The 11,935-nt window shown below is 42.9% G+C and overlaps 1 protein-coding gene across 2 annotated transcripts in view; it reads left to right on the forward strand.

The window, feature by feature from the left end:
* Asxl2 (ASXL transcriptional regulator 2) overlaps nt 1-9,414 on the forward strand; it is a 76,572-nt gene extending 67,158 nt beyond the window's left edge. For both annotated transcript variants that reach the window (XM_005360858.3, XM_026785978.1), the window contains 3 exons: nt 1,457-1,562; nt 2,970-3,684; nt 5,773-9,414. In XM_005360858.3, coding sequence (XP_005360915.1) covers nt 1,457-1,562; nt 2,970-3,684; nt 5,773-8,175 — 3,224 coding nt within the window. In that variant the 3' untranslated portion in view covers nt 8,176-9,414. The remainder of the gene's footprint in view (nt 1-1,456; nt 1,563-2,969; nt 3,685-5,772) is intronic.
* The last annotated feature ends 2,521 nt before the right edge of the window (nt 9,415-11,935 follow it).

Raw genomic sequence — 11,935 nt, forward strand, 5'->3', positions numbered from 1 at the left:
CCCTCCCTCCCTCCCTCCCTCTCTCTTTCTGTCCCTCCCTCCCTTGTGTGTTCGTTTGTTTCAACATGGTTTCTCTATAGCTTTGGAACCTGTCCTAGAATGTGTAGACCAGGTTGTCCTCGAACTCTCCACCTGCCTCTTGCCTTCCAAGTGCTGGGATTAAAGGTGTGCCACCACAGCCCAGCTGACCAAGACATCTTACACAAAAAAGCATTTAATTGGTGCCTTGCTTTCAGCTTCAGGTCTATGAACATCATGCCTGGGAGCAGGCAGGCATGGTGAGAGCTCACATCTCGAGACAGAAGCAGGCTCTGTGACTTTGAGGCCAGCCTGGTGGAGGAGGCTGCTTGTTGGTTTCCGGCTGCTCAGCCCTGAAATAATCACACAGAAACTATATTATTTAAAACACTGTTTGGCCCATTAGCTCTATCTTTTTATTGGCTAACTCTTAAATCTTAACCCATTTCTATTAATCTGTGTATTGCCACGTGGCTGTGGCTTACTGGCTAAAATTCCGGCATCTGTCTCCAGTAGGGCTACATGGCTTCTCCTAACTCCTCCTTCTTTCTCCCAGAATTCAGTTTAGTTTTCCCTGCCTACCTCTATTCTACCCTATTAACAGGCCAAGGCAGTTACTTTATTAACCAGTGTTATTCACAGCATACAGAGGGGAATCAAACATCACCAGCCGAGTCTATAGAGAGAGAGTTCCAAGAGAGGCAGGGCTATACAGAGAACCTTGTCTCAAAGAAAAAAAAAGTAATGAAAGTAAAGTACTCAAACGAGTTTACTTTGAAGAAGCCTAACTTTAAGGCAGTGCTATTCCATTGCATTGTTTATGGATAGCACATTTGTCACTCCTGGTTGGCAGTGGGACTTGGGAGGATGGTGCTGAAAAAGAGGCAGACTGAAGTCTCATGCAACAGCCAACTTTAGTGAGCACCAGACAGTTTATATTTTGAGGGGTAAGCGGAGTCACTTAAAATGTCCAATCACAATGGCAGGCTGCACATAGCAGGCCAGCCAAATATATAAAACCATGTTTTCCCATAGAGGTGTGTAAACAAATAACAAGAATAGTTTTGCACAAGCACCCAGAATTCTCCTCACATGAATTCAACACACATTCATTACTTTCATTCTATTGGGAAATAAACTACAAACTTGAAATTAGAGGTGAAAGGAAATCTGTGTGAAATATGATGTTTGTAACTGGAAAAAGGCACTTTGGGGGAACACCTGGAGAGCAAGCGCAGTGGGCTTTAACTGCATATAGAAAACTTAAGGGTAGTATGTGACTGTACCAGATGCCACCTAGTAGTGGTGTCTCCTGTCTAAGATCTTTGGGAAGCTTGTTGCTTTGACATGGTAGTATTTTGTTCCTATAAGAGTCTTTCATGATTAAAATTCATTAATAATACTCTTCTGTTTATGTCATTTTGTTGATACATTGCAGGTGAATTTACTCCTGAAATGCAGGTGAGAATTCGTCAAGAGATTGAGAAGGAAAAGAAGGTAGAGCCATGGAAGGAACAATTCTTTGAAAGCTACTATGGTCAGAGGTAAGATAAGGCAGTCTCTGTAATCCACATATTAATTCCTACACGTGTAATGTGATGTCTCCACCTTTTTACCTTATTAGAAAGTCTAGCTTGGTGGTGGTGCCCACCTTTAGTCTTAGCACTTGGGAGGCAGAGGCAGGAGGATCTCCGTGAATTCAAGATCACTCTGGCCTACAGAGTGAGTTCCAGGATAGTTAAGGCTACACAGAGAAACGCCATCTAATCATAATGAAATTGTACTGGAGACATTTAGTAGACAATAGAGCCATTTGGTTTGAATAGGATTGCATAGTCCAACTCCTGTTTGTTAGTCTCCCTTGCTTCCTTCTACATACCAGTAAAAGCCAGCGAGAGAACTTCACTGATCACAGACTGAGAAATAAGTACTTTTTCTTAGCTCCAAGTAGTGTTCATTGATCCCCCTCCTTCCTGATCATTTAAGACAGACTCCCTACTGAGCTGGCCAGTCAGTGTTGGTACATGTCTTTAATCCCAGCATTGGGGGGGGGGGGGGGTAGAGGCAGGCAGATCTCTGAGTTCGAGGCCAGCCTGGTCTACAAACTTAAGGGCAGCCAGGGCTACATAGAGAAAAAACCCTGTCTCAAATGCTGACTTTTCAGGATTAAGCTATAAAGCTGGTGGTGAGTGTATATTATAAGTTATAGTGAGTCTGCGAGTACATGTGCTGCAATGTGCTCAGAGTTTGGGAGTTGACTCTCTTCATAGGCATGAGCTTCCTTGTTAGAACCTAGGTGATCAGGGAAGCACTTTCTTCTTCTGAGGCATCTTGCTGACCCTAGATAGTAATTTTTTTTATTACTGATTCTATTAAGGCAACAGTGTTTAATTGGTCGTTGCTTAAAAAGAGGAAAGAACATTAAGAACAGTTATTGGTGGCACTTTTTGGCAGACCACCCTGTGTAAATCACAGCTGACTTTTACTTGTGGATAGCTCAGCAGCATGCAACCTCAGATCTTTGGATCTAGATTGAGTGCGGTTTAAACAGGCTTCCTATAAGCTCGGTTCTCAGTCTTTAGGTTCTTGTAGGTAGCCCGTGAGTCTGTAGATGATTGGCTTCTATATAAGCAGAAGCGACAACAGTAGTTCCCACTATAGAACTTTCCTTGTGTGCCAAGTGAGAACATCACACGGAGTAACTTCATCATTGCAGTTTGGAAATTTTTAATTCTGGTATACAATTAAACAAAGGTGCAGAAGCCTAGTCATTTAGTATTTTGTCCACAACTATTACCAGAACCAGGATTTGAATTTAATTACTTTGGCTTATGAGTTCTACAGAAAATTCTATGTGTCAGGGGGTTCCTAAACTGACATGGTCTACTTTTCTTGTTTATTAAGTAATGTGGACTATTTCCCATATAACAATATTTCCTTCAATTTTTCAGTTCTGGCTTAAGCCTTGAAGATTCACAGAAACTGACAGCTTCCCCTAGTGATTCCAAAGTAAAGAAAAGCCCTGCTGAGGAACCAAAATCCATATTTCCTTCAGAGGCCTCTCCTGCCGGAAACTTCCCAATAGTTCCCCATTCAGAGTGTAAAGAAGAAGCAGTGCAAATACCATCACCATTCAGAAAAGAAGTAGAAAACCAAGAGGAGGCACAGCCAAATTCTGCATCCCCAGAACCCATCCTTGCGTCAGCCAGCAATACAAATGAGCTTATCACCATGACGTCCGTCAAGTGCCCTAAACATGAGGGACTCTTAGAGCAGAAGCATGTTGTCTGTGCTGAACAAGAGTCTGAGAAAGAAAATCAAGCCACCACAACTTCTAATTATAACAAAAGCGAGAACCAAGAAGCTACATCCCCAAGCAAATCTAAAACTTCTGGGTTAGAAAAGCCTATAACAAAGCCTGTGGCAGAAGCTGGTCCACTGGACCCAGATGTAAAGATATCTCCAAAGTCTCTTGCTGATCAGATCCCAGAAAGTCTGAAAAGGAAATCTTCTCTTACCCAAGAAGAGGCTGCTAGCAGCTGGGAGAAAAGACTACGTATCACTGAAAACCACCATCACCATCACCAGCAGCCATTTCAGGTCTCGCCACAGCCCTTTCTTAATAGAGGGGACAGGGTACAGGTGCGAAAAGTACCACCTCTCAAGGTAAGAAAGTGGTCGTACTCATTAAGTTTCATGACTTATGGTATTAACATAAACACAGAAGCATATGTTTAATACACGTAACAGTGGTATTATAGAAATAGTAATAATCAGGCTGTAGAACTGTATCCCTCCAGTTCTTGATATTTGAAAAGAGTCTGAGTATGTAAGCCAGCCCAGCAAAGTCTCGATTCCTAAGTCAGGCTGGCATTGAATTCTTAATCTTTCTTTTGTTTGTTTTTGTAGGGCTTCTTTGTGTATCCCTAGCTGTGCTGGAATTAGTCCAGACTAGCCTTGAACTCATAGAGATCTGGCTGCCTCTGCTTCCCTAGTGCCAGGATTAGTGCCACCACCTCCTGTTGTATTATATTTTTCTCTTTTTGCTTTCTTCTTTTTTTTTTTTTTTTTTTTCAGGGGCCTGCCACCCAGCTCCCAAGTAAATGACACACTGGAGGCTTATTATATTGCTTCTGAATGCCCAGCTTTACCTTGGCTTGTTTCTTGCCAGCTTTTCTTAACTTAAATAATCCTGACTACCTTTTGCCTGTTGACAGAGATTTTTGTCCCACCTGGTCCCTCAGCCATTTGGTTCCAAAGAAACACAGAAGCCTACATTAATTATAAACTGGTTGATCTATTAGCTTAGGCTTCTTATTAACTATCTTAAATTAACCCATAATTCTTGTCTGTGTTAGCCACATGACCTTTTATCAGAGAGGCATTCTCATCTTGCTTCCTCTGCCCCTGGGTGATGACTACAGACTGAGCCTTTCCTCATCCCAGAATTCTCCTGTTCTGGTCACCCCGCTTAAACTTTCTGCCTAGTACTAGAGGTTGCTCCAATTTCTTACGTTTGGATTACCTATACAAGGTTGTCTGTCCCCAAAACAAATTTCTTGGGTTTTGTTTTCTAGTATTTCTGTTTTCTCCTGTAGTCTGTTCTTTATATAACAAAAGGCAGTAATTGCTTCTTTCTACTCCTTGAACTTCTAAACTACTATGTGCAAAAAATGTTGCCTAAGTTTATACAACTAAGTATTAAACAAACGTTTTTTTTTTGTTTTTTTTTTTTTTTTGTTTTTTTTGGTGTGTGTGTGTGTATTTTTCGAGACAGGGTTTCTCTGTAGCTTTTGGTTCCTGTCCTGGAACTAGCTCTTGTAGACCAGGCTGGCCTCGAACTCACAGAGATCCGCCTGCCTCTGCCTCCCGAGTGCTGGGATTAAAGGCGTGCGCCACCACCGCCCAGCCAAACTTTGTTGTTTTTGAGTCAGGGTTTCAAAAGTCCTTGTCTGGAACTCGCTGGCCATCCTGTTACTTACTCTGTAGACCATGCTGGTCTCACTCAAAGATCCTACTGCTTCTGCCTCTCAACTCTTGAGGTTAAAGCTGTGCGCCACTACCACCTTGCTAATCAACCTTAGTGGGTTGTTTTTTTTTTTTGTTGTTGTTGTTGTTGTTTTTTTTGTTTTGTTTTTAAGATTTATTTATCTACTTCGTTTGAATGCTTTACTTGAATGCAGGTATGTGCACCATGTGTGTGCTTGGTGTATCCCATGGATTTGGAGTTCCAGGTGGTTATGAGCCATTATATGTGTTCTGGAAATTGAACTCAGGTCTTTTGTAAGAACAAGTGCTCTTAACTATCTCTGCAGCCCCACAAATGTACTTCTTAAGTACATGAATTTATCACAACTCTTATAAAATACCACCCTGATTTCTGATGTATAGAGAATTGTTTTTAAATACTTAGGACTTTGAGTAATGAAAAATAGTGACTTCACAATTATTTGTGATTGAAGAATTTTCAGAGTTAGTAGTTTATTATAATATTTTTCTTTAGTATAATACTCATTTTTCTGGCTGTTCTGATTCATAAATGGGGGGTGTTAAAAAGTTTACACAAATAAGTACAGTATTCAGTAGGGGCGAAAATGCTTGGGAGCTATTATGTATGTGACCCATTATGTGGGTGGACAGTGGGATCGAATGCTTAACACAGTATGTATTCTTAGTCTTAGAGCAAGTGTATTGTGTTCATCTGCTCTAATGAGAGCTGAAATTGATCTCGGCTCCCCCACCTCATTTTTTCAGATCCCGGTCTCCAGAATCTCCCCGATGCTGTTTTCTACATCGCAGGTCTCTCCCAGGGCTCGTTTTCCAATCTCCATCACTAGTCCTTACAGAACAGGAGCCAGAACTCTTGCAGACATCAAAGCAAAAGCCCAGTTGGTCAAAGCACAGAGGGCAGCAGCCGCAGCAGCCGCTGCAGCTGCTGCAGCCGCCTCAGTTGGAGGGACCATTCCAGGACCTGGCCCCGGGGGTGGACACAGTCCAAGAGAGGGTGGCGAAAGGAAAACTGGTGCAGGAGGGAGTCCAGGCTCAGACAGAGTCAGCACAACTGGAAAGGGTCCCACACTGGAGCTGGCAGGAACTGGAAGCAGGGGAGGTATGCGAGAGCTTTTACCCTGTGGTCCCCAGCCTGAGACCCATACACCAGGCCAGTCCCAGCCTCCTGGTGTCTCTGGAGCACAATTACAGCAAACCTCCTCAGTGCCTACAGCACATACCATCAGTGGAGCATGCACAAGCCTCCCATTACCAGCCCACATAGAGAAACTAAACAGTGGGAAACTGAACCCCCACCAGGCAACAGCCACAGCGGCCTCTCCTTGCCACTCACAAGACCTGAGTAGTTACAGACAGGAAAAAGCTCCTTCTCCAGAAGGGCCTGCTCTCATCTCAACGGCTTCACCTGTTTGTTTTGTAGCTGATGGCACAGTTGAACACAAAGCAGGTTCTAATAAGAATGCACCGAAGCCTTCAGCCTCAGCAAAGGTAGCTGCTTCTGCTCGACTGGATATGACTTCCCCCTCTGCAACATCCTTATTGACAACAGCCAGTTTAGAAAAACTCTCTGTACCCCCAGTCAGTGGAACTGCAGCATCTACTGGATCAGCTTCATCCTCAAGCACCTTGCCAGCAGCTTCTAGCCTTAAATCCCCAGGAACTTCTGCAAATATGAACGGACCCATTTCAAGACCAAGTTCTAGTATCCCTGCTAATAACCCTTTAGTTACTCAGCTGCTCCAGGGCAAAGATGTTCCCATGGAGCAAATTCTGCCTAAACCTCTCACCAAAGTTGAAATGAAAACAGTCCCACTGACTACGAAAGAGGAGAAGTGGGTAGGAGCATTCCCTGGTTCCAGTGTGATGGAAGGCAGCACCAGAGAGGAAGTTAATGGCAGGCAGGCCTATCTGGCTCTCCAGCAGCTGGGGAAACCCTTGCAGAGTAAGCAGCTTCCCCAGGTCCCAAGGCCAGTCTTCGAAGCTAAGGACTCTTGCAGTGACACTCACCAGTACCCAGAAGGACTAAGTAAAACAACTCAAGATCAGCTTTTTCAGACTCTCATCCAGAGGACTCAGAGACAGAGCGTTCTCTCATTTGTGCCACCCTCTCAGTTCAACTTTGCTCACTCAGGTTTCCAATTGGAAGACATATCCACAAGGCAGAAATTTATGCTGGGCTTTGCTGGCAGGAGGACATCCAAGCCTGCAATGGCAGGTCACTATTTACTTAATATTTCCACCTATGGCCGGGTGTCAGAGAGTGTTAGGAGGACCCATTCTGTAAATCCTGAGGAACCATTTTGTCTAAGTAGCCCCACTGAAAACTTGAGAATGGGCTATGCAGATTGTAAAAACACAACTGGAGACAGCAGCAGCAGCAGCAAAGACGATGAAACTGATGAAGAGAGTGTGGGAGATGAGAAAGAGCCTGTGTCAGTGAAGGAGGAGCCCTGGGCTTCTCAGAGTTCTGGCAAGCATCTCCACAGTGGGGAAACTCCATCCACCATTGATTGTTTAGCTAGCAAGAATGGTAAGGCTGAGGCACCGATGAGTGAGCAAACCACTGCAGGCAAGGAGAATTGCATATTCTCTAGAGGCCAAACATTTGATGAAAAGACCCTACCCAGAGATTTTATTCAGGCAGCACATAAACAAATGGCTCACGGTGTGAGAGGTAAGACAGTATGTAGCAGCCCCGAAATTTTCAATTCTACTGCTCTTTCTCTCCCTGCAGACAGTCCCACACACCAGCCTCTGCTCCTTCCACCACTGCAAACCCCCAAATTGTATGGAAGCCCCACACAGATAGGGCCAAGCTATAGAGGCATGATCAATGTCTCCGCCTCATCAGACATGGACCATAGCTCTGCTCCACCAGGTAGTCAGGTATCTAGCAATGTTGGGGATGTTATGTCATTTTCAGTGACTGTCACGACTATCCCTGCTAGCCAAGCTATGAATCCCAGCAGCCACAGCCAGACACTTCCTGTTCAGGCCTTTCCTGATGAGAACAGCATTGAGGACGCGCCTTCGAAATGTTACTGCCGGTTGAAAGCCATGATCATGTGCAAGGGATGTGGAGCTTTCTGTCATGATGATTGCATTGGGCCCTCCAAACTGTGTGTATCCTGCCTCGTCGTCCGATAATAAGACTACAGCAAATGTAAAGGAGGGAAGGGGGGGAGGCTTAACAAGACGTATTCTTGCACCCTTTTGAAATCACAGAAATAAAGTTTGAGTTGTCTCAAGAGACATTAATCAGGAATGCAGAATACAGGTCTTCAGGTTGACAGGAAGCGCACCTTGTATAGTAAGTGTGAGTCAAGGAGGACTATGAATCGGTGACAAGTTTGCACTTAAAAAATCATGTAAATATGTCACATTTTGTTTTAACATTGTTTTCCAAGAGTTTAGGTAATGATGTGTTAACTGCACATTCAGATTTATGTTCCATTTCTTTTGACTCTGAAAATAGTTGAGTGGTATGCATGGTGAAAGGAAACTCTCTGCCTCTGACCCTTCCTAGGGTGGGGAAAGGGAGAATGGTCAGGAAGTGACCATCATGCTGATTATGTCTTCACAGGCTGACTGCAGGTTCTCCACAGATAACATGCCTTTGTGGGGTTTAGATTGGGGGTTTACTCATCCCTTTACAAGTGGAACCATTTCAAGTGGGGTTTTTAAAAGATAGTCACATCCCAGTGTTTTTGATCCTGACAGTCCAGACTTAGCTTTTGCCTTCCATGAATCAGTACTGTTGTCAAGCAGAGTGTTTCCTAAAAGTCCGTGAATGTTATTTAAGAAGGGTCCGCCTCCAAGGGACTCCTCTATTAGCCTAATCTGTGCATGGCATTAGTTCCAGCAATAATACATCCTGATTCTGCATCATTCATGGGCTCCCACAAACAGGTCTGAAATAAAACGCACACAAGCATTAGTGATTGGGGTATGTGTGTGTGAGAGAGAGCGAGAACTGTGTGTCTTGTTGGCAAAGGAATGAAACTCAGGACTTTGGAAGAGTGATTTTAACACTGGACACAATATTTTCCTTTCCTATTCTATCTCAAACAATTCCAGGTAGAAACACCCTTTGGTGGTAACCTCTTTTCTGCTTTGACATCCCAGGCATGAGATGACGATGCAGTGGTCTTTGCCATCCTACCACACCACATGTTTGCACTCATACAGAGAAAGAAGACAGTTTGCTGTTTCTTCTAGTCTAGAATTTCTGCTGTCTGGACAGCAAGGATTCCTGATGTGAAAGGGCGTTATGAGTGACTGATCAAATACCTGGCTGTGGAATTTCAGGGTATTTTTTCTTTTTGATTATTATTTTTAAAATCCTTTTCCCAGCACCCTGGATTCAGGGGCGTACTGATCTCTATGAGTTCAATGCCAATCTGGTCTTCATAATGAGTTTCAGGACAGGATATAAAGAAACCCTGTCTCCAAAAATATAAATGAATAAATAAAGCAAATCTGTTTTTAAAAAGAACAAAACAAAAATAAAATTCTTCTAGTCTGTGGACGTGGAGATACACACTTCAAATCTTAGTGCTTGGGAGTCAGAGTCAGACGGGTCTCAGTGAGTTAACAGCCAATGTGCTCGAAAGCAAGTTCATGGCACACAAACACTCTTTAAAACAAATAAAAGAACTAGTTACAAACTTTAAGCAAATACTACTTAAATTACTGTTAAAGACGGTTTAAGACAAACATCAGTTTATCCGATATTCTAATATCAAATAGTCTGTATTGATTCCAAGTCTCTTAATGTGAAGTGTGTGATGCTGTAATATTGCAACCCTGTATAAAACTCAGGACAATTTAACTGTTAATACATCATAGGAAGGAGACAGGAATGTGTCTTGCCTGACATGTGGTGCTCACCTCTGGCCATCACACACATGTGCTTCCTCAGTCTTTGCTCTAAACTCTGTGAAACTCACTTTTTCTGCTCTCGTGGCCCTAAACAGTTACAGGCTCACATCCTGTGTTCCAGAACCAGGCAAGACAGTATGATGTCTTTCCATCTTCCCTTCATTCCAGTAAATGCACAGCTAGTGGGAAAAAGAGGCTGCAGGGATTCAGGGTTAAGAAGTGCATATGTTGTGAAGGACGAGTAGGAAACAAAAGCCAGGGTTCTGGTCCCAAACCTTCAGGACCATGGGTGGTCCCCATGGGACCTTTAAAGACCCTTACCTGAGTAGTCTCCTTGTCTTATCCTGGAAGAGGGTGAGTGATTCAGAATGGACCTCATGCTGACAAGTCAGGGGCGAGTTTGTATTGCTGAATTTTTTTTCTACCTTGCTTACTAGGAAGATTTTGTTCCCTGGTTTCCTTAATCTGGGACTGGATGGGCAGGAGCGAGGCATTAGAGACTGTCAGATCCATTTAAAGACCACATTGTTCCTCTTACCTCAACCCAAACGCCAGCTGTGTAAGGCCCAAGTCTTGCTCTTCACCTGACTCCACTAAGTGACACCCTGCTAATTTCCCTCCTGCTATTCCAAAAACAGAACTTGCCAGCTAGGTACACTGCCTCAGACTTGACAAGAACGATTTTTTTCTTATATTGAAAATATATTAAATATGAGTCTATTTAAATGGCTTGTTTTAAAACATGGTTTCAGATGGAAGAGGAACACTCATAAATGAACAAGAAAAATAGTTGAGTCTGGCCCTTTAAGTTGAATTTGGTACTCCAGTACATGTTAACACATTTTTAATTGTAACTTTTTGCTATTTTTTTTAACCTTTCAGTTAACATGAAATGGTTCAGTGTTTAGTTTCTTATTTGGGCAATTTCCAGAGAGGTTTTAAATATCACACTTGATATACATACCAGTATGCCCTCTCCAGCCTTAAATCACTTCTGCAAGTCACCTCCGGGAGAGTATTCACGATGCATCTTCTCAGGGTAATTTATAAGTGTTCTGAGTTACCTAAGATGAACACTCCCTGAATCATAAAGGATTTTTTTTAATCAGAATGCTTTATCTCATTAATTTAAGGGGGGCACAAATAACACGGAGTTGTTTGTCCTGCTTCAGTTACTAAACCCCTGTGCTCAAGACACTGAAGCTGCCTCCAGTGTTCTCTGTGACATTTCTTAAGAGCAAGAGCTGGCAAATGCAGCTTTTCTTGGAGTGGGAAGGCTGCATTTCCCTTGGTATAGAGATGTGGGTAATTGAGAGAGTATCTCAAATGTGGATTAACAGCCAAAGGAAGACCTCACTGCCTTCCAGGTGAAGGCTCGCTGTCCCACATGGAGCAGGCCTATCAGTTACCTTTCTGTTTGCTCCATACTGCTCTCCTCCACGGTAGAAAACCTTCATGAGCTCTTTGGTTAAAGGGTTTGTTGGAGTGAGGGACTCAACCGTGGTCACATTTGTTTAGAGCTCCTTGCTGACGAGCACTGCCCGTTGTTTTCTCTCTGGCGTCACAGAGCAAGAAGGAAGCTTCCCGTTGCATTACAGCAATGTGTACTAAGTGGAGAACTTGGCCATGGGTAGTTTGCAGCTCAACATATAGAACAGTCCAAAGAGACTTTGCGAAATATGATGACAGGCAGGGACCTTTTCCTATGTGTTTCAATACCTACAAACCTATTGAACAAGACAGTAGGTAGACATTTCCTAAAGTTGAAGCAAAAGCTTCATAGAGTCTTGGTTATTTTTTTTAATGCTTTACATTTGATACAACTATTAAAGATCAATTTTAAGATAACTTTCCAGTAATATATTTTAAGTAATATATATTTTAATATCTATGTAAAAAGTGACAGTTGAAGACTGAATTTCTCATACATGGTATGTTTAATGTAGGACCTCATTGTTAAGGCACAAATTATTTCAAAAGAGTTACTCTAAAACTACTCAGATTATTTCCCAAAAAAAAAAAAAAA

Source organism: Microtus ochrogaster, linkage group LG3 (assembly GCF_000317375.1).
Source record: "Microtus ochrogaster isolate Prairie Vole_2 linkage group LG3, MicOch1.0, whole genome shotgun sequence".
Lineage (NCBI taxonomy): Eukaryota > Metazoa > Chordata > Mammalia > Rodentia > Cricetidae > Microtus > Microtus ochrogaster.